Genomic DNA, 21,849 nt, shown 5'->3' with positions numbered 1-21,849 from the left:
TCTAAGGCTCCAAGGCAACAGAGCCTGACGTGACTACATTTCAAGTTCTGAAATGTGTAATTTATTCAAATGAGATTACACAACCCACATGAACCAATCCAGATAATTTATCATATAACATGCAGGCCTAGTTTTTGTTGTATAAACCAGGGGTGTCCAGTCATATCTGCAAAACACTGGTGTAGTTGCAGGTCTTTATTCCAACAAAGCAGGAGTTGTTTATTCCAACACATCATCAGTTGTTTGAAGACTGAGACCAACTGAATAAACAAATGGAATCAGGTGTGCTCTGCTTGTTTAGCAGGAAAATCTACAGCTATCCTGGCTTTTTGCAAATGAGAAAGGACACCTCAACAGACTAAAACACAAGTGTTATTTACAGCTCAGTACATTTGAATTTTGCACATGGTGACATTTTTTATTGGCTTTTTTTGTATTTTTGGTTAATCAAATAACTGTCTCAGCAGACACATTTGCAGTGTAACTGGGAATTAAAGAGAATAATAAGAATACATATTTTCTAGGGTGCAGGCTAGAACTTTCATGCAAGGTTTTTTTTTTAACCCACATTGATCACTGTAATTTCTGAAACTGGCATATCAATACCATTCCATGTTACAGTATATCATCTGTGTGTTGGGTGTAGCTGGTACCATACGTCTATACACTTCACAGTGCTTTTAAATTAAAATTAGATTAGGTTCTTTAACGTGGAGTAAGCAAATAGAAAATGTTTCCCCTTTTACAAAAAACAGGCTTTTGTAAAGTGCAAATACCCCATCAACAAACACTATAAATGTTCAGGGTGTATAACAGGCTTTTTGTGCAAATTAAATAAATGCACTTAAAATGTAGTGGGACTTCAAAATGCATTTATCTGCCATAGTTATCAAAATAATGGAAGCATGTGCTGTTTGAACCAGTGCTGTACCACAGTCACCACAAAAAAAGCCATTTTATTATTTGATTTCAGAAAAGTGCTTTCAAAACCTACAAATATAGAAACAAAAGCAGCAAATGTTGTACATACAGAATTTTAAACAATGCATACACTAATAAAATCAACTTCAAGGAAACATCTATGATAAAAAAAGCCAGTGAACTGTGATATTTGTAAAGATGGTTTAGTTGTACATTATATTTATGGTGTTAAAACCCACTGCTCAAACCCAGTCTCTTTGGATCTCTCAAGTTGTCACAACAAGAGATCTGTGTTTAATATTTCTTTTGTTCAACAATTTGCTTAAAAAAAAAAAAGCACTTCATCTAAAATAAGAGAATGGCATTAGAAAGACACTTTGAGAAAGTAAAAGTTTTACCCACCAGGGATGATTTGCTTATAGGTACAGCTTCTAAAACGGCAGCAATAGTGATTTTCTCAAAACTTTTCGAAATGGCGAAACAGGCGTTCAAGAGAACATTTCCCCCATTCTTGATCTTGACGGTAATCTCTTCTTGTGCTGTATTGTTTGCGATCCACATGGTGATCAATATGAGATTCCTTACAGTCCGCGTGATGCTACTGGATGTGGGGTCGTGGCTTTAGAATAAGTTTCCCTGTCTAAAACAGAGCACAAATAGCCATCATCAAAACTAAGACTGGTTCATGAAAGAATTAAGCATATGCAAAGCAGTTTTGCAGCAGTCCACATTACAGGACATCCAACTGGCTATTTGAGAAGCAGCAAAAATCTACCATGTGTCTTCGTGAATTACTGACAATTGCTGGAAAAAGATGTTCGTAAGAAGAAAAAAAAATCCTAACAAACAGAACTTTGTATATTTACCCACCCCCCCAAAAACGGTGAGTCTCAAAACTCATATCATTAAGGTGAACTGCATAATTAGACACTGTAACCTTGCCCTATGCATACATATAAACATTTGGGGGGAGAGGATTTCCATTTAAAAAGCACAAGGTCTTCACTGTTGTCAAGATCATTAATTACAAACGCCTTCAACACTTACATCATCACAGGACATGTTGTATTCTGCGAGCACTGTCCGGCAGCGTGCAGCAATACTGAAGCAGTCAAGGAAAATGCCACTCTTGGTAATAACTCACAGGACAGGGAAACTGAAATGAAGTGGTGAATTTACAGGGAGTAGAATGGAGGAGGAGGAAGAGTTTTGGGTGTGACCTTTCTCCAAAACTATTGATAACTCCCTGCTCCTAATACATCCACAAGGTATTTGTGAATTAGCTGATGAGTTCAGTCAGGTGTGACGGGTGCAAGGAAAATCAAGGGTATTCTAGGGGTCTGTCTCATGAAAGCTAACTTTAAGCTTAGCTCAATCTAACCCTGTGTTTCTGTTTCACGATGATGGATAAATTGTATCAAGCTACATTACCATGTCAGCTTATACAGCACACTAATTTAATCTGGGGCAGATTTGAGATTTCAGATCATAAACAGCTCTTGGACCAACCAGGTCTGAGCTTCTAACCTATCAGGAACAGCCTTCTGAGAGGGGGTGAACCCCTGCAGTCCTTTTTGTGTCACATTTTTCTTTGAAATGTCACATCATGTGACAAATGGAGCTTTTCAGCAGAGAAAAATAAATATACCATGTTTATCAGAAATATAAAGCAACAGTTACTCTAAAAAGCATTGCTCTTTACAGATATAAATGCTTTACATAGTACGATTTCTTTTTCTTTCTTAAAAAAAAAAGTTGCCACTTGACTCTAATATTTCATGAATGGCTGTTTGCCATAATACTTAATGTGCGTGCACAAGAGGATTATTCTTGGCCTGAGTATCTAAACCTGCATTAACAAAGAAAGTTGTTAATTGCTGTTGTAAAATAAGTTAATCACGGTTGCACTTGTTAGGTTGTGAAGCTGAAAGCCTGCCCAAGTTTAATGTGCTTCATGAGACAGGACCCAGGAGCAGAACTGGGGAACACACGTTTCCTAAAAAAGTTTGAGAATGGCCACTTTGTATGTTTATCTTTAAGGTGGTTCCAAACCTCTGCTCAGCCCTAATAATCAGAACCTGATACTTTGGCTGACACCAGTTTATTGCCTAGAATGCAGCAATAATTAAGAGACCTGTTGTTGTTGTTGCATCCCAAGGATTCAAACTTGCAATATTCAACAGTAACAAGGAGAAACCTTAGTCCAATAAGACTCAGATCTTTTAACTACATCACAGAAATACAGGCTGAATTAGTACATCTGAAACACAAAAAACAAGGTTAAAGTAACACATATGTACATTTAAATCAGCTGATATTAATAATCATATTTTAGATTAGTTTTCATTCCTCACACCAAACTCTAGCTCAAGTTTGTGCAAGACATGTTAACAGTTAATGCATGATCTCACATAAATAAGGATACATTGATGGCGCAACAACGCGCTTGTGTATTCCAGCAAAGAACAGACCGATGAGAGTGACACAGCTGATGGTGAAAAATGGATGGTTCCATAAAGATGAAAAGAAAGATACCTGTGGAAAGGACAAAAAAAACAGTCAGTTCTGAAAATATAAGGGGCACTGCAGGCACAAGAAAAACATCACAAAACAATTTTCCCCACCTTCTGAGTGTCTGGGTCTATTAACCAGTTCCAAGCTCCAGTTGCTGTGCAAACTGACACTACAATCAAAATCACTGAAACAAAACAAGACATGTGCACGCATGCTGAGGTTAGGTAAGATGAGACATATAGCAATAAGCATTCAATGTTGCATTTCCTCTTTTGTCAATAACATGTTTAAGACAAAACGGTATATATTAATAACCCCATGTGGCATCCTTTACAAAAGATCATTGGCAAGAAGAACTTCAGGAAACCTTACTAATACTTTAGTAAGATTTCCTGAAGTTTGTGTTGCTAATGAATTTCAGCAGCTGTAAAAACGAACAGCACAGAGTCCACATGATACCTGTATGTATATTTGCTGAAAGAAAAGTTCCGGCTATGTTTTTGACCATGTTGTGTTCTGTTCAGGCGTATTTAATGATGAGGAAAGAGCAGCATCTCTAGGGTACCCAAGCTTTAGTCTACACGTTCATCCCCTTCAGGTATATCAAACCAAGGTTTAGATTATAAAGACAGCATTAACAATAGGAAACACAGCAAACAAGATAACAACTCTGTGCGTCTATTCACTGCTGTCTAGCTACTATTTTTGGGATAAAATCCTTACTTCGCCACCGGCCTGTGGCTGGCTGCAGACAGGACACATACTCCGTCAATCTCCTCTCAAAGGCCTTTAGATCTACACAAGAAGGAGAACACCAGTGTTTAAAGATGTTCTGCAGACAGCAGGACATAAATGATTACATCAGTTCTCTCATCTTTACTTGTCTTCACATATTTTTGTGGAACCAGACATTCTTTTGTTATTACACTGTTTGCATTAATGTAAGTGAGCCTATATAATTGTGATAAAATGTTTACCATGGTAGAATAATAGAATGGTTAGAATACAGAAAATTAAGTCACCTGGTTAGATGTTACTACTGTTATGGGCCAAAAATACACAGAGCATCTTAGGGCAAGAATTTGATTAGATTTTTTTTATGACTAAAATGAGTATACAGAAGTCAGGAACCTGGTCCTAGGTCAGCATTACTGCTCTTGAGCTACTTGTGAATATAAGCACAGATATATACGTGTAGACGTAGGATAAGAACATGATTTAACTTGCCTGATTCAGTCTCGTCTAAAAGTCATAGACATTTCATAACAATAATAACACTATTACTACTACTAGTAGTAGTTCTATGAAAACAATTCTAATAGTAAAATCCTATCTGTATTGGCAGATAATTAATCAGATGTTTAGATGTGGGAGATAACCAATACTTGATTGCATGTGTATTTTGGAAGAGCACAATGTTTAGGTGAAACCGGGCTACTGTCCTAAAATATATGCAGCTTATTCATTTTACAGCATCTGTAACAACTTGTAGATGTATGTTAAATTTATTTGTAGTGCTAATCCAGCTGCATGTAATATCATATTCTACATTGTGTAAATGTTTATTGGGCAAATTCATATTTTAAAAACGTCAACGATTCCCCTATCAGTGCATCACTAATAATGCACTTTGTATCACGCCCTTCCTGTACAGAAATACTTAAGGTGCTTCACAAAAAGTGTGCAAACAAAATAAGCATCATCAAAAGACAGAAAAAGAGACAAAATCTACTGGAAAGTGAATAGACGGGTTTTAAAAAGGTGAATAGAAGAACAGAAGGTGCCTGACAGAACTAAGATGGCAATGAACTCCAAATCCTAAAGCAAGCTTCATCATCACTTCTCTATTTCTAAACATGTCCAATAAGCCAGCATTTGATGAGCTTAAGATCTGAACTGGAGTCTCAACTATGATTCCTATTTCTCCCGATACAGCGCACCGTATTAATGTTAAGAGCTCTCAAACTCGCAGGCTTTGATATTTTTTGACATGACAGCAAGTTGCCTCACGTTAACACATTACAAACCAGCCTAGGCTGTTCTTCCATCGCCGTGTCTGAACGCTTCTACTCAGTTCTCAACGAGGGAAATTTTGTACCACATACTTAAACCTGGGATTTAAGTCGTTCGTACTCTGTAAGACTGCTACCGTCTTCATAAATAACGGATATCACAAGGCTAAATACATTAGCTTGTGGCTAACTGCTGGGTGTGTAGCTTAGCTTGGGAGACTGCTAGAATGGTAACTGCCCGCTGTCATCACAAAGTAAACTTATTTTAGCCAAACACTGACATTGTAAAAGTAATAAACCCATTCACATATACAAATAAATGAACAACATTCCCAAACAACGTTAATTTCAGAAATACCTTCGGCTTGTTCTAGTGAGTTCATAGCTCTCCTCCGGTGCAGGCCGCGCCGCCACTCACAGCGCTGCAGTGGAAGCTCGATTCTCATTGGCCGAAAGGCCGTTACGTAACACTTTAAAGAGCTGCGCGTGCGTTTGAGGACTGCCGGGCTGACTAAGGCCGAGTCTCAAATCGCTCCATGTTCCCTGTGTAGTGCACTGCAAAGGTCATGAAATCTTGAATTCTGCGCTCAAATAGTGCACTAAATCGGAGTCGGACCCCGTGATGGAGTATAAATTACCTTTCATTGCAATAGGATGCACGATTGTGGTGTAGAAACCGTTATATTATGACCTACATTGTGCACTACCTAGAGATTACGGAGCCATTTGAGATTCAGCCTTACTTTGTAGAAAAAAATATAAATAAATAAAAGTTAAATAAAAAATAGATCAAGATCATAGACGCGCAGTTTTCAAAACAATTCTTTAGGTTTTCAGGTAAATCCAGCCTGAGCAGCATGCCTCAGAAGCTGTAGTGAAACAGAAATGTTTGTGCCGGTTTCTCTTTAATTTACCCAGCTCCACATGGGCCTTGACTGCATGTGTGTGGACTGTGGGAGGAAACCGGAGCACCCGGAGGAAACCCACGCAGACGCGGGGAGAACATGAAAACTCCTTAGTTTAGGAAAAATGTCTTAGTTTTTCACTTCTCCTGTGAAGTTACCATTTTGGAGATACAAGATTTTCTTCTGACAACATCATATATTACATTTCTAATATGATTTTTTCCCCTAGTACTCCAATGAAGCTTGCATGGCACTGGGTTAAATACAATATGAGTGCATTTACATGTGATATATATTTTTGCCACATTACAGCACTGCGTTAATTGGTTATTAGGACTGATGCTCAAATACTTTGTTGAGTTTTTAGCCCACTATTTGCAGAGCAGTTTAATATCTATAATTCAACTTATTTTCATTGTCCAATGTTGGAAGTTCTTGTCAGATCAGATCTCCATGTCTTTATATTTAATGCAGGGTGCTGAAGGTTTTCCAGTTTTTCAAACTGTGGTGGCCTCACATTCATTTGCTTTCATTAAGTACATGAAGTTTAAAAATCTCAAGAATACCACTAGATGGCAATCACCCTTCATGGAAGCTAAAAAGAAGACACTTCTCAACACCGTCATTAAGCTTTATTTTTGTGATTTTTGTTTGTTTTTTTGTGAGATTACAACTGAGAATGCCACATTAAACAGATCAGCACTCATCATATAAACATTTTCTGTGGTTGTAAGAGACATGATTATATCATACATCATATAACACTTTTACAACTGACCTATGAAACAATGTACATTCATTCATAAAATGTGGAAAGTCTAGTTTATTAGGTATACGCATAAAAACTGTGAGTAAAGCTCAATATATATGTATCAGTATATTCCTTATATTTTATAGGAAGCTTTGTTGTTTATAGGTGTCAGTTTATTATGTAAAGTTATTTTAAACTTTTCCTTCAGTACAGTCTCTATCTCACTGTCTGGTATATCCCTGATGTCCATGATGTCTGTGTCATCTTGAGGTTTAAATGTGACCTCACTGTAGGTCCAACCAATCAGAGCTCTGAAACCAGTGGCTGTCTGAAGGGAACAGATGGATTTCTGGGTGAACAAAGAATCACAACTGGTCTGGAGGTACTCGATTGTGTTCAGAAAATGGCCAGCATCTCGTTGTATTAAGAAGAAGCTGTATATGGTCTTCGTCTGGCGCTTGTCAACGAGGCTACAGGTGACCATGGCCTCGTTCTGGATCAGCGGCTTCCTCCCTGTCTTCTCCAGGGTCCACCTCTCGCCATCATTCAGTAGACGGAACACCCCTGGGGGCTGAGTTTGGTCTTTACCTGCAATCATTTCTAACGGCTGCCAGATTTGGCACGACACCCCAAAACTCACATCAGCAATATAAGGCTTACCATCAATCTCTACCAGGTTGATAAGATGTGAATCCATAGGATTGAAGTCGTTTTTGAGCATGTTGAAGACCCTGGCCCCAAGTCGGGTGAATTTATAGCCCATTTCTCTCAGCACCCAGGAGAAGAGCAGGTTGTTCTCACAGCACCAACCTCCACGATGGTCGAGCACAATCTTCTTATAGATGACCTTCAAGTCCATAGTGATCTTCTCTCCACAGTGGATACTGAGGTTCTCGAAGGGAACAGTCATCACATGCAGCTTGTGTATGGTGCACAGAGTGGGCAGGTCAGCTTTGTCATACAGACCAGTGAAGCCAATCCTTTTGAAGTATTCCTTAAGATCCATTGTGCTCCTGCAAGACAAAAGTAAAAAGACTGAATAGCTTTCGACTGCCACAGAAGGCTAATCTCTTCAAAAAATTCAACACATTCTGAAAAATACTGTAATACTGTAAAAATATTAGTGCTACCAAACACATGGAAACAGTTGTAGAAGTAAGCAGACCAACCGATTGCACTTTCACTGCAAGTCGTTCCAATAAAAGTGCATGTGAAGTCTTGCCATTTAAACGCATTTAAATCATGCTTTCAAAAAACAGGATCTGCACAGCATTTCTAACTGTTATATAACTTACTTTTGAGCGGAAGTCAGAGAGAACAGTTGTGCATGCCAAGGCGTTGAAAGTTGCCAGAAGGGGTGAGTGCAGGGTGGCGTGACTGGCTAGATAAGAGCAGACGTTAACTCTTGGAGCACCAGGCTGTGGCTAATGTTTACATACACTGATTACTTATTTATTGGACCAACACGAGTACAAGTCATAGATGGTGCAATATTGGTGGGCAAATTAAAGTGCAATGTGGGTTACAGCTGCTAAAATGTGACCATTTGGTGTTGCTTTAAGACTTAAAGTCAGTTTCCCAGTGTTGGGAATGTAAGGGGTTAATGTTTTGGGGACGCATTGCATTATGGATATTGTGGTGCCTGTTGTAGTAGTCGTCGTGAGCTGTATCCTCAAACATTATGTTGTAGGGAAGCGATGTGCTGGCAGCTGATGCATATGTTCTGGTTACGTAGTTACCACCCCTTAACCAGGACCTATTATCAGGGTTGGGATAGCTGCTGAAAAATTAGTCATTTAGCTACTTTTCCAGAAAGAGTTGCGGCTACTTTTTAGCTACTTTCAAAGCACGATTGTCAGAATGTTTGTGAATCTCTACCTGACACACCAAACAAGCCCAACTGACAGTGTGAACAAGACACTGCATTTAATCATGTGCCGGAAAGAACATCCTGCATTCTTTCATTTAACACGGCGACTCGGTTCATTTCTGCGTTATGCTTAAGCTGTCTGCAATAAACAACTAGGACTTCGAGGTAGTCCAACCCTTGACCCGTCCTTGCGGTGGAAATTAACCAAAGTTTGGGTATTACTCCATAACAGGTAGAAAGCAGACACCGTTCTGGACCAGGAGCTGGCAGGTGAAGCAGCTCCTCTGAGTCCTCGCGACCACAGTCGAGAGGCAGAAGGCAGGAAAAGGTAACACCAGACCTACATAAAGTCTATGTGTAGAGTGAAAAGAACTTGCAATGGTGATTCACAACTGGCCTTGCAATTTCCTAGCCTAAACTTTAACTAAATTAGGTTTTAATAGGTGGAGCACCATTAGAATGACAGTTTAGTCAAAGACTGGGCTTAATCCGTGTCCATAAAACTGGGCCTTGTGTTTAGCAGAGATCAGACAGAAGATCAGTGTGGCACAAGCACAGAAGCTGTGACAATGGCATTATAGGCCCAACACACAGTATGCTCAGGTTCGGTCACTTCCATCCAATTATGTCACTGCTCATAGTTCTGCAGTAAAACTGAACCACATTCAGATGTCACTGCAACAGTGTGATCTCATCAAAACCCAAACATTTCAGACCCTTCGTATCTATATTTCTGTCTACTGTGAGTCTGATCAGCCCAGGCCTGGCTGGCAAAGATCTTCGTGGAGATGTTTAACTTAACCCTCCTATTATGTTACGGGTCAAATTGACCTGTTTCAAGGTTTGAAGATCTAGGAAAAATAGTTAAAAGTATTTTTTCAGCATCAAACTTCTTCTGCTTGCCTTAAATTGTGTAATCAACATATAATATGAAAATGGTTCATCTCACATATTTGTAACCACCCCCTGCATGTTTATATCACATAGATACTGTTCGGGTCAATATGACCCAGCAGTCAAACTGGAGGTAATAGGGTGTCAAAAATGTCAGAGTATTTCTTTCTTTGCAACTGTGAGACATATTTCACCCCAATCACACACACACACACACACACACACACACAGAGGTGCAGATGTTATGACTTTTACCTTATAGAAACCATTTATGTTCTCGTGGGTAAACTACACCCACATTCAGTGGACACTAAACAGGGGAGGGGCAAAATATAAAATCCTCTGCATGGGAGTACACCCAACATTACACTCTGTCAAGCAGACCAGACCTTTACAAAATGAGCAGCTGAAGCAAAAGGATGACAGTCCAGGAGGCTCTGGAAGTCATCATTGATCATGACAGTGAAACAGAGGAGGATGTGTCTGAAGACGATGACTATCTTGAGCTAAATTCTGATTCTGATGATTCTGATTTTGAACCAGATGAGGGAATTGTTATTCCTATTCCTCCAAGCAAGACATACGTGTCAAAAAAATGGTGAAATACAGTGGTCTTCATCCCCAAATGTGCGTCAGGCAAAACTGTCTGCAGAAAACATAATAAAGACAGTGCCAGGGCCCACTAGGATGGCACTGAGTTGTGTGACTGACATCAAGTCAGCCTTTGAGCTGGTCATGCCAGATTCAATACAAAAAAATCATTCTGGAAATGGCAAATCTAGAAGGGAGGCGTGTTTTGGGGGAGAAGTGGAAGGAGGGGGTCTATAAGTCGAAGGATGAATTGACAGCCGGTCTGTGGGATGCAGAGACAGGCAGGGCTATATTTCGAGCCACAATGTCTATGGAGACTTTTCATATTTTCTCCAGAGTAATTCGATTTGATAATCGAGAGACAAGGGCTGATAGACCAGAGAGACAAGCTGGCAGCTATTAGGACAGTGTGGGACAAGTGGGTAGAGCAACGTCCACTACTCTACAACCCAAGCCCTAATATCACAGTGGATGAAAGGCTGGTGCCAGGTCTGCAGGCCATCTGACGATGTCAAGACAAACATGACCTGTGTGAAATGTGCAAAATTCATTTGCACAAAGCACAGTGTGATGACATGTCACTCGTGTGCTGTGTAGATAGTAGTACATTTCTGGTTCATAGTGCATGCATGTAAAACTATTGTGTTTTTTATGTTGGCATTTCAAAAGTAATAAAGTAGTGAAACATTAAAAAAAGTTTGAACATGCATTTTTTAAAATGAAAAACGAGTGAATTATCCTAATTGAACCATTACCTGTTACAGGTAAAGAACACCATTGCACTAAATATTGGTAGAATAATTAGTAATGGAGTTAGTAATTAAATATTCACACTGCTTGTTAGGATTTTTTTGGTTTCAGACATCTTTTGGGTAATTAAACATGTACCGGGTCAAATTGACCCGGGAACACCATGGCTGTTCCTGACAAATGAACATAACAGGAGGGTTAACAGCTGCTGTTTAACCTGCCTAGCAAGCTGGTTTCTGCACATTGCTCCATTCTCCCAGAATGATTTATAAAAGCATATAAAGTGGAACATTTAATAAGCTAAATGTGCAAATTGAGTCCGTGATATTTCACACCATGAATGCAACTGACTGAAAAATGTGACTGAATAGCATTAATGAATAGCAGGTTCCACTTTCTTTCCCAAAAGAAACATTCAATGTTTATTAGCATGAAGATCTTTTAAAGTTTAAAGAACCCCCATATAATGTAACATCTAATGGTTTTATACCAGTTATAGGTTTTACCCAGAACCGTACATCCAAGCCAAGAACAGTTAAAGAAATTTTACTGTAGTATGGGATTGTACAGCTGACATTTTCCTTGGTAAAAGTTACTTTTATACATTATTTTAATCCCATTTGTCTGAATAAGAAACGGAACTGTCAGTGTGATCAACGGGTTAAATAACAGAAAGATGACCACAATATTTTTGTGTCCTTTTTCTTTAGCACAAACGAGTCTTGGACTGAGTTACAGTTTTTGTGGGGGTTTTCTTCCGGGAATGTTTTGTCTGTTTATAGGAAGCATTTTCTCTATGTGCAAAACAGACCAAGGAAAGACAACTTGTAATTTTATGGGTTCCTCAGCCCTCAGTTTGCTAAGAGTGCAGAGTGCTCTTTTTGTGCTTTCATAAACTGATTCAGTTATTCATGCCCATGTTTAGGATGGTTGCTTTTATATATTCAACCACAGATTACTGATGCCTGCTCTAAAATTTAATTTGTAACATATTTAGATTAGAACTCAAGGTCAAACAAGCTAACATTCAATTGCATATTGAATAATTATTTAAAAAGTGTGGCTGTCGTATATTCAAGTGCACTGAATGCAGTTTGGTCTAATCAAATAGATACTTTCAGGCACAATGACCTGATCGTTGAACAGGCTTTTACATAAATAATAATGGTTTGATTGGAAGAATCAGCCGCTATTGTCTCTTCCAGTGCAACTTTAATACTTAACTTAGCCTTCAGCTGTTACTATGTGGGTCATTCAGCACTGTTGTGTGTGATGTCCACACAAATGTACAATTAATTCAAGGCCATTCTTTGGTAAATTAGATGTAGTAAACTTGTAGTGAGATAAAGACAGTAAACTCCAAACCACATGGCTGTTAATTTAGACCCACCATATGTGTGTATCATCATGTTATTACCAGCTGCTATTCAATTGTGTCCTTGAGTCCTGACACGTTTAATACGGGATACAGCTATAACAGGATTGCAACTTCTGTGGTTCTGTCTGAACTCTGCTTTAATAAGCCAATAAGCTAAGAAAAGCAGTGCGTTATAGTAATTTTTTTTTTGCCCCAATTATGTTTTTTATGACATTAAAGTGACATTACCAGCCTACTATGAACTACTGCCTCCCCAGAGTTCAGGCCCATGGACCACTGCAGGGTGCTTCGCAGCTCACTGGTGGTCTGCAGACAACAGGTTGAGAAACCCCGGCTATAGACTGGAGTATTATTTATACTGGAATGTTTAGGTGACTGAGCTGATTATTCTGCTGTCACATTGATGAAATAGGCTACTTAGTATCACATGACATAGCCTACATTTTAAGACTGGAATCACTACTTATAAACAAGCAATAGCACACAACTTAGAAAATGATATGCGAAGTTATTTATCTAAGCAAGATGTGTTTGTTTGTTCCAGAAACACTAGAATAAATACAAATAAGCAAATCAAAAATCCATTGTGATTTGATGTGTGCTAAACCATTTTCTAAATCTCTCCTGGATAATTTCCAGTGTTTATAGACACTACCCAATACCTAGTTTTTCTAAATCAATCCTCCATTAAATAAAATCAGGGGCTGCTGTTCTTATAATTGTATTCATTTAACCAACAGAATACTGTCAACCAACTTTACTGTCAACCACATAATTTTACTGTATTTCTATCCATTCCACTTAAAAGTATCAACTTTGAGATGTAACAATACTGAATAAACATGCAAATTAGGTTGTCATTGTTTTTTATTCACTGAAAGTTATTTTTATATGGTGAGGGGGCTATTAATTGTTTTTGTACTGGAGCCCACAAGATCCTAGGTACACCACAGATTATTAAAAACTTGTTTTAAAAGTAATGTTTATTTCACAATTAGTTCCATAATAATAAACAGTGCTTTTCAGTGCATGGGTGGTGCTGTGAAGCCAGGTGTTGGAGCGCTCAGCCAAAGGCCCACATAGCTGGGAGGGCTAAAGACCAGGCCTTAGGCACAGGTATGGGCAGGCCCAAATCAAAAAATTATAGACCCCTGGTCACAAATTTTTTGTTGGTGTCTATCTGGAACATTTGCTTGCATTCAAAGTTCAATATTCAAACCAAGTTGTAAATCAGGTTGTCTAACTGTGCCGTTCCCATGCTCCCCACAAATTGCTTGAAGCCTGTGTATGTCTACAGTTTATTATGGATTTAAAATATATTATCTACTAGTTTAGTTAAGCTACTCGTGTAAACAGTTCTAGAAACAAGCACCTTGAATGGAATATTTCTAATGCAGCTTAATGTAAAGTTAAATTGTTCAAAACATACTTGTCCATTTAGAATAACATTGAAACTGTGTTATACTGTACTAGTCATTAAATATAGACATTAATCTGAGCAGGTTACACAGTGCACCATGAGAGGCATTAACATAGTAGTAGATTAGAAGTGCTACACCGTGAGATACTGGCATTGTTGCAGTTTCAAATCTGCAAATGTAGCACAGTATGACAAGGTAGAGCACACCCTCGAGTGTATTACTGCCATTGTGTTATTTATTGATATATCATTTTTTCTAAGTGCACTGGAAGCATTTAAAAAGCAACATGTCTAAAAAATAAGTGCACATTTTGATCATTTACACAGCTTGAGCAAAAGAAAAACAATGGTTGTGCTGACTAAAGCACCTCAGGTCAGAAGAAAGAATGTGAGCTGGGAGGAGTAACAGTTTAGGTAAAAGAGGTAGTTAACCCTTGGGCCCCTGACACGGATGCATAATTGATCTGACAAAGGTAAAACTAGGTGAACAAAGTATGACTACACTTAGTTTTACCATGTTGTTATAATGTCTAATGATTTATATGTCAATATAGGATGACCAGGCATCTTGTATTTCAGTCCATGTCCCAGTGTCCTGACTTGTTTTTAAAGGATATACATTTGTCCCATCTGTCAAAGGAAATGACAGTTTGATAATGATTCACAGCCAAAATGCTTGTGTTTATGCAAAAGGAACACACCAGTTATTTCACAAGTTACATGTCTGTGTACACGTCTAACCATAAAAAGGCCAATCAAGTTTGGCGATTCTCCAGAAGCCTAATATCATTCAGCAACATATTAGCTGCACTTCATCGATATGACTTACTGGCCTCACTCTGCATGAAGTGCAAGAATGAAACTGCTGCATCATTTAAGGTGGAACAGGGTGGAACCACTATGCCTTGTAACTCCAAGGGGTTAGGGTCTTCCAAGGGGTTAGGGAGACACTCAAAAACAAGTGATCAGGGTAAAAAGAAGAAATGGAAATGGGTTTAGGCCTAAGTGAAACTGTACATCATACACCCTCATATATAAACTACTTTTTATTTGTTTATTTTTATAATGGTGTCTTATGTTGTAGGGAAGCGATGTGCTGGCAGCTGATGCATATGTTCTGGTTACGTAGTTACCACCCCTTAACCAGGACCTATTATCAGGGTTGGGATAGCTGCTGAAAAATTTGTAGTTTAGCTACTTTTCCAGAAAGAGTTGCGGCTACTTTTTAGCTACTTTCAAAGCACGATTGTCAGAATGTTTGTGAATCTCCACCTGACACACCAAACAAGCCCAACTGACAGTGTGAACAAGACACTGCATTTAATCATGTGCCAGAAAGAAACACACAATTGAAAAGCTGTGAATATACAAGAAGATCACCAAAAAGTGCAACCAACAATCAAACTTACGCACCCAAATCCAACAAAAATGATCACTAAAGGCAAAGTCAATCATTCCAGGTTTTTCCTAACAAAAATCAACAAAAACAAATGAATAAAAACCAAAGAATTTTGTGCAAAGCATGGTCAACTGTTGAAATAAAACTGCCCCAATTTAAACATTTCAGCAAGATACACTGTAGGGGCTACTACTCGCGACTGGAGCGGATCCGCAACGGACAGGCTTTAAGTCACTCAACGGGGTCTAGCCCTTTAAGAGACTCAAGGGGGGAGGCACTAGTTGGTTTTAGTTGAGTTGTTGTTTTGGAAGCGAGTTGTGAGTTTTCGTTTTTGTCTCGTTAAATTAAAGTTTTCCCTCCGCGGGATTCTCCACTAACTTGAGCCTCCTTACTTCACGACCCGCTTCAACACCGATCAGGCATAACATTATGACCACCTTCTTGTTTCTATGCACATTATACATTTTATCAGCTCCACTGACTATATAGGTGCACTTTGTAGTTCTGCAATTACAGACTGTAGTCCATCTGTTTCTCTGATACTTTGTTACCCACTTTTAACCTGTTGTTCAGTGGTCAGGACCCCCATGGAGAGCAGGTACTATTTGAGTGGTCAGTCCTTCTCAGCACTGCAGTAACACTGATGTGGTGGTGGTGTGTTAGTGTGTGTGTTGCGCTGGTCTGAGTGGATCAGACACAGCAGTGCTGGAGTTTTTAAACACCTCAGTGTCACTGCTGGACTGAGAATAGTCCACCACCCAAAAATATCCAGCCAACAGCATCCTGTGAGCAGCATCCTGTGACCACTGATGAAGGACTAGATGATGATCAGCTCATACTGCACAGCAAGAGATGTCTTCTCTCTCTTTACGTCTACAGTGTGACCCGACAACGCAGGTGCATCTAATAGTGTGGACAGAGTGGACCCTGTTTGGGTGAGAATCAGACCTGAATAATCTCTCCACTGCTGCAGAGCTGCTGCAGCTCCACAGCAAAACTAGAATTTTAGGTAAAATAACATAATAATCCTTCTTTGTTGTAAAATTGTTATAACACACAGTTCTAACACAGTTTAATAAAATAAATGGTCGTTGAATTTAACGCATAACTACTATTTCACCAACCTTTAATGCTGAAGACTGATGCGCAGACTGCTGGACACCATAGCAAGGCAGATAACGAAATGGCAAAGAGAGAGAAGACGTACATAGATGATTTGGAGATGAATGGGCTTTTACATTTATAAATCACTGTGGTTTGCTGATACGTTTAATCTGAAATTTAAGTCAGCTTCTCTTTCTCTTGCTTCTTGTTCGTATTCTCCCGTTCCACCTTAAATGGCGCAGCAGGAAAATGTGGTGCCTCAGGCACCATTTAAGGTGGAGTGGGACAATTTTAACGAGAAGCTGGAGGATGAGAAGCGACTTCATCCTCATAAAAAGTCAAACATTGAGAGACATTTTACAACAAACTCGTAGAGAAGTTTCCAGAGATGCAAGAAAAGCGGCTACAGCTGAGCTAAAGGTTAAAGCAGAGCAAAGTAAGTCTGAGTTTACCTTTATATTTTCAGCCTGTACTACAATATCAGCACACACTGAGACATACTTACAGCCAAGATAGTAAAACAGACATAAGATGATGTGGCTCCGATGGTGGTTTGGTTTTTGCTGAAAGGACAAAACGGCTGTTCTTATCATTTCTGTGGCAACCCCTGAGTTAAGCCTACTAGTAAGGGGTGATCAGCGTGTCAGTGAGCGCGTGCCCGTTTGCTCGAGCTGTCTCAGTCAGGATTACACAGTCACCACCAGCCCAGTGAATGGCCGCGTTCTGTAGTTAAGGTTTTGGCAGGATTGTCTGAAGCCTGTAGCAAAAATTTTTTTACACTGGATCCAGTCAACCAACCAAAACAACACATCACACTCTACTGCTGTCTCTCTAATAAACTCAAAATATCTGACTTCGGCGCTCTCCATTAAGGGATGAGAGGAACCTATGGGTTAAATAAATATTTCCAGAAAGGGTTATCAAACATTAACACAATTATTCCCGAGGTTTGTTCAATTGTACGAATGTCAGATGACATATGTGCAACAAAATAAGGGCTGTTCTGGGCCTTTCCATGCTGGTCTCACAAGACTTATTACAGTTTCTTTTTTCTAGCTGTTGTGCCAGTAAATCAACTACACAAATGAGTGGCTAACTGCTAAAAGACTGATAGCTACTCATACTCCACACATAGATATAAACTCATGTATTCCGTCTTTTATTCCAACTCCAGTCCCTTGGCGTGCTCTCATCTTCTTTATCCTCTACACTGGCGACTGGCCTTTACTGAGGTGGGTTTCACCTGTGACTGTCTAACTACACTAGCATTGGCATCATCCAGCGGGGTACAGCTCAAAGCACCACAGAAGGGTTCTAATTTTATCTTTCCTGTCACTTCAACACCAGATATTTGAATTTCTGATATCAGGCAGTCTTTATCCTCTGCAATTATGCAAAAAATCTAAGTGGTGCAAAAAAATTCCATATTCCAAATTAGTTTAGTTTCACCCCTGATTGTCTCCACCTGTTTCCCCTGTGTTATTTAAGCCCTGTGCTTTGCCCTTTGTTTTGCTGGTCTTTGTTCTGGTTGTCGTGTTTAGTCGTGTTTGTATGTTGGTTCGGTGTTTCTGTGTTTATCATGTTTGACCTGCATTCTGTTCGTGTTGGCTGTTTAAACCTGTACCGTCTTGACCATGACCCTGTATTTGCCCACAATAAAAGTCGCTTATCTGAGCACATGCGTCTGCCTCCTCACTCCCCGGCGTTGCAGAAAGACCAGCCGCCAATGGACGCAGCGAGTAAGCGACACACTGGCATGTGGCTGTTCCGTTGGGACGAAACTCCGGCTGTTTCCATGCAGCCCGAGTTACCCGCATCCCAACGCCGCCAAGCCAGTGAGAATGAATCCCCTGGTGCTGAGGGTACATGAGCTCGTCATTCCTGTAAGAAGGCGAAGAACCATCCCGGCTTGTGTCCTTATGACGAGAGCTCAGGTAAATGCCTTGGTTCTGCCCATCTTGAGCAATGCTGCAGGGAGGAGTGACCTGCAGCGCAAGTCGTGGTTAGACAGCAGGAACATTCAGATAACCCGTACTGTGGTACTCGGCTTGTCCTCAAGTGCCACTGCAAGCTGCCTGTCACTCGAGTGAACTTTCAGAATGGCCGAGAGGGTCCTGTTTCTGTTTGTTCCTCCAGGTTGGAGCAGCAGTGCCCAGCCTGAGTTCCTGATCCCGTGGCCGCACCTGCGGCAAGCCTGATCCGTTCCTGTTCCTGGTGTGGTTTCTGTTTCCATCTCTCCTTTTGTTTCTGTCCCGGTTTCTGTCTGTATGACTGTTTCTGTGCCTGTGTCTGTTTTGGTCCATGTTCCCCTGTCTTTTGCATGGTCTATGGTGTGTTCTTGTTTCCCTCGTCCTGTTGTGCCTCCTGTTGTCCCTTGTTCGGTGTCTTTTGTGTTGTGCCTCCTCGTCCTCCCTCTGTGTTTCGTCCTCGTTCTGTTGTTTTGTTTGTTCCTGTGTCTGGTGTTTCTTCGGTTCCCTCTCCTGTTTCTGTGTCTGTTCCATCTCCTGTTTCTCGTGTCTCTGTTCCTGCTTCTGCTCCGGCTTCCGTTCCATGTTCTTCGTTTGTGTCTGCTCCCGTTCCGGTTCCGCGTTCCTGTGTCTCTGTTCCTGCTCCGGCTTGTGTTCCTGCTTCTATGCCTGTGCCCGTTGTTCCTGTTCTGTGTTTGTGCTTGTTTAGTCATGTCCATGGTGTCTGGTTTGGTTTGGTTCTGTTGTGTTTTTTGGTTTGGCACGCCTCGGAATGCACACCTTTGGTGTGTGTGTTTGTGTGTGTGGAGGGGGGGGGGGTACTGTCACGATTGGCCCCTCCCAGTCCTGTCCATATGTTCGTGTTGTGTTTTGGTTTGGCCCATGTGTTTTTGTTTTGGTTTTTAGTCCAGCTCCCTCGTTTCATGACTCTACCCCTGATTGTCTCATTTACCCTTTGTTTTTTAAGCCCTGTGCTTTACCCTTTGTTTTGCTGGTCTTTGTTCTGGTTGTACTGTTTGATGTACTGTTTGGTTTGGTGTTTCTGTGTTTATCATGTCTGACCTACATTCTGTTCGTGTTGGCTATTTGAACCTGGACCATCTCCAGCATGACCCTGGATTTGTTTAGTTAACTGAGATGTCAGTTTATTATATAATGTAATATTAAACTTTTCCTTCGTACAGTCTCTATCTCACTGTCTGGTATGTTCCTCATATCATAGAGGATTAAATGTGACCTCACTGTAGGCAGAGCCCAACAGAACGCTGAAGCCTGTGGGTGTCTGAAGGGAACAGATGGATTTTTGGGTGAGCAAAGACTCAGGACTTCAGAGGCCTCCAGAAAATGGTCAGCACTACTTGCCATTAAACAAAAGCTGAACATGGTTTTTATCAGGCACTTGTTAACAAGGCTGCAGTTGGCAAAGGCCTCATTCTGGATCAGTGGCTTCCTCCCTGTCTTCTCCAGGGTCCACCTCTCACCATCATTCAGTAGACGGAGTGGGCAGGTCAGCTTTGTCATACAGACCAGTGAAGCCAATCCTTTTGAAGTATTCCTTAAGATCCATTATGCTCCTGCAAGAATAAACAAATTGATATCACTGGGTTACACAGGTTCCAGTTGCACTGTGATACCATGATAAAAATGTTACAGCAAAATTCTCCAATTTGTTTAGAAAGTTTTGTTCTGACATATTGCATTATAGAGAAAATACTTACCAACTCATTCTTTTACAGTGGTGTTGATAGAAACTAAAGGTTGCAATATTTACAAGACAAATGCTGCAAACTAAATATGAAAAACCTTTGCATTGTCCTTAAAATGTCCTACACCTCTCTGTTACGTGCTGGCAGTGCACGTATACTTTGTTTTGTTCTCTCTCTGTCTCTCTGTGAATGTGATGGATGAACATTTAAGAATATTTAACCCTTTGGATGTCTTTTTCATATCAACACCATAGTGAACAATTTCGTTTCTGTACATTTTTCTAGAATGGCACATTTCACATAAAACCACACTAAATGACTGTTTACATCTTAATGATTTTATCCTGGAGAAACTTGAAATTCGCCTTTAATCTCTTCAGAACTTCAATATAGATTACAAAAATGAAGTAATCTTCATTTTTGTAATCTTCTTTTGAGCAAATGGGACATTTATGATAGTAATGACTACTACATGTATAAGTCCAGCTAAATAACCAGCATTTAAAAAACAACATGCCTAAAGAACCTAGGTACACATTTTTGACACTTATACAATATATGTGAGGAGGGAGGAGTGACAGTTTAGGTAAAAGAGGGAGTCAACCCTTGGGTCCCTGATAGGGATGCAAATCTGGGTAAAACTAGGTCAACAAAATATATAGGAAAGATATTTATAGGAAAAAATATATATAGGAAAGCTTTGTGTGTAAATAGGAGAGCTTAGTTAATTTATGCTTATGCCTGTATAGTTAACTGTAGCTCTAATCTGTTATTTAAATTGTTTATATTTTAAAACTTTTCTATTTTATATTTTAACTTTTCTATTTCTATTGCACCAAGAGGGGAGGGGGCTGTAAACCAATTTCGTTGCGCAAATGTACAAGTACAATGTGTAATGACAATAATGGTTCATTTCAAAATGTAATTACACTTAGAGTTATAATATTGTTATGATATCTAATTCTTTATTTAAGAGTAATGACACTGAGATCAACAATCCCGTATGCAAGAGAGCTCTGACCAAGTAAGTAGCACACAACAACGATAATGATGATCAACAAAGAAACAACATCTCCGCCACCACCAACAAAATCATATCAGAATCAAAATCAAGAAAAAACATTCAGACCATACTTTCAGAACATTTACCTGAATATAGCAATTACAACATAAATTGTACAGACACTTATTGCAGACAAATATGTAGGACAAATATGTATTACTGCTGGTAATGGAATAAAACAATAGATAATGGTATCATCTTTATAAAGCACATGAGCATTTAAAACATTACTGAGGTCATTAATGTATATCGTAAACAACAAGGACCCAAAAATGGAACCCTGCGGCACCCTAGTTTAAAAAGTGTACGCTAACATCTGCTTCTAAAGTCATTTCTAAACCAACCTATAATATTCTAAGATAAAACTAAATCTGTGGAATTCCCCTTTACTCTCTTTAGAACTTAGATTACATAGATGCAGCATGTCTGCTTATGAAATACAACTAATAACCAACATTTAAACAGGCCTAAAAAACCTAAATACACATTTATGAAATTCATAAACTTACTTTTGCATGGAAGAAAGGCAATCATTGTGCTGACTGAGGTATGCCGAGTCTGAAGAAGGACTGTGAGTAGGGAGGAGGGAAAGTTTAAGTAGATG

The 21,849-nt window shown here is 39.6% G+C and overlaps 2 protein-coding genes across 5 annotated transcripts; both read right to left on the bottom strand.

The window, feature by feature from the left end:
* Window positions 1-38: 38 nt before the first annotated feature.
* On the bottom strand, window positions 39-5,886 carry cnep1r1 (CTD nuclear envelope phosphatase 1 regulatory subunit 1). Its single transcript, XM_017693259.2, has 6 exons — window positions 5,806-5,886; window positions 4,159-4,230; window positions 3,546-3,619; window positions 3,347-3,456; window positions 1,969-2,023; window positions 39-1,561 (listed from the first exon to the last, which is right to left on the bottom strand). Exons 1-6 carry the CDS (start codon window positions 5,828-5,830, stop codon window positions 1,520-1,522), a joined length of 378 nt encoding a protein of 125 aa, XP_017548748.1. The 5' UTR covers window positions 5,831-5,886; the 3' UTR covers window positions 39-1,519.
* Window positions 5,887-6,965: 1,079 nt separating this feature from the next.
* Window positions 6,966-21,849, bottom strand: LOC108424920 (arylamine N-acetyltransferase, pineal gland isozyme NAT-10-like). 4 transcript variants are annotated; one of them, XM_017693252.2, is made up of 5 exons: window positions 21,755-21,849; window positions 17,015-20,050; window positions 16,530-16,556; window positions 8,399-8,484; window positions 6,966-8,116 (listed from the first exon to the last, which is right to left on the bottom strand). In XM_017693252.2, the coding sequence occupies exon 5, from the start codon at window positions 8,107-8,109 to the stop codon at window positions 7,237-7,239; it is 873 nt and encodes a 290-aa protein (XP_017548741.1). In that variant the 5' UTR covers window positions 8,110-8,116; window positions 8,399-8,484; window positions 16,530-16,556; window positions 17,015-20,050; window positions 21,755-21,849; the 3' UTR covers window positions 6,966-7,236. The 4 variants fall into 4 exon arrangements, with proteins under 4 accessions (XP_017548741.1, XP_017548742.1, XP_037390330.1 ...); XM_017693253.2 differs by lacking the exons at window positions 17,015-20,050; window positions 21,755-21,849 and having other exon boundaries at window positions 16,530-16,656; XM_037534433.1 differs by lacking the exons at window positions 16,530-16,556; window positions 17,015-20,050; window positions 21,755-21,849 and having other exon boundaries at window positions 8,399-15,247.

Source organism: Pygocentrus nattereri, chromosome 25 (assembly GCF_015220715.1).
Source record: "Pygocentrus nattereri isolate fPygNat1 chromosome 25, fPygNat1.pri, whole genome shotgun sequence".
Lineage (NCBI taxonomy): Eukaryota > Metazoa > Chordata > Actinopteri > Characiformes > Serrasalmidae > Pygocentrus > Pygocentrus nattereri.
Note: the sequence above shows the minus strand (reverse complement) of the source record. Positions and strands in the feature narration are given on the sequence as shown.

What these genes read in the sequence shown, in the direction of transcription:
- cnep1r1 (XM_017693259.2), bottom strand. Translation starts at nt 5,830, where the DNA reads ATGAACTCACTAGAACAAGCCGAAG. An exon ending in CGCGTTGTTGCGCCATCAAT is followed by an intron (nt 2,024 to 3,346) that starts GTATCCTTATTT and finishes TGACTGCTTCAG; the next exon opens with TATTGCTGCACGCTGCCGGA. An exon ending in ACAACATGTCCTGTGATGAT is followed by an intron (nt 1,562 to 1,968) that starts GTAAGTGTTGAA and finishes GCTCTGTTTTAG; the next exon opens with ACAGGGAAACTTATTCTAAA.
- LOC108424920 (XM_017693252.2), bottom strand. Translation starts at nt 8,109, where the DNA reads ATGGATCTTAAGGAATACTTCAAAAGGATTGGCTTCACTGGTCTGTAT.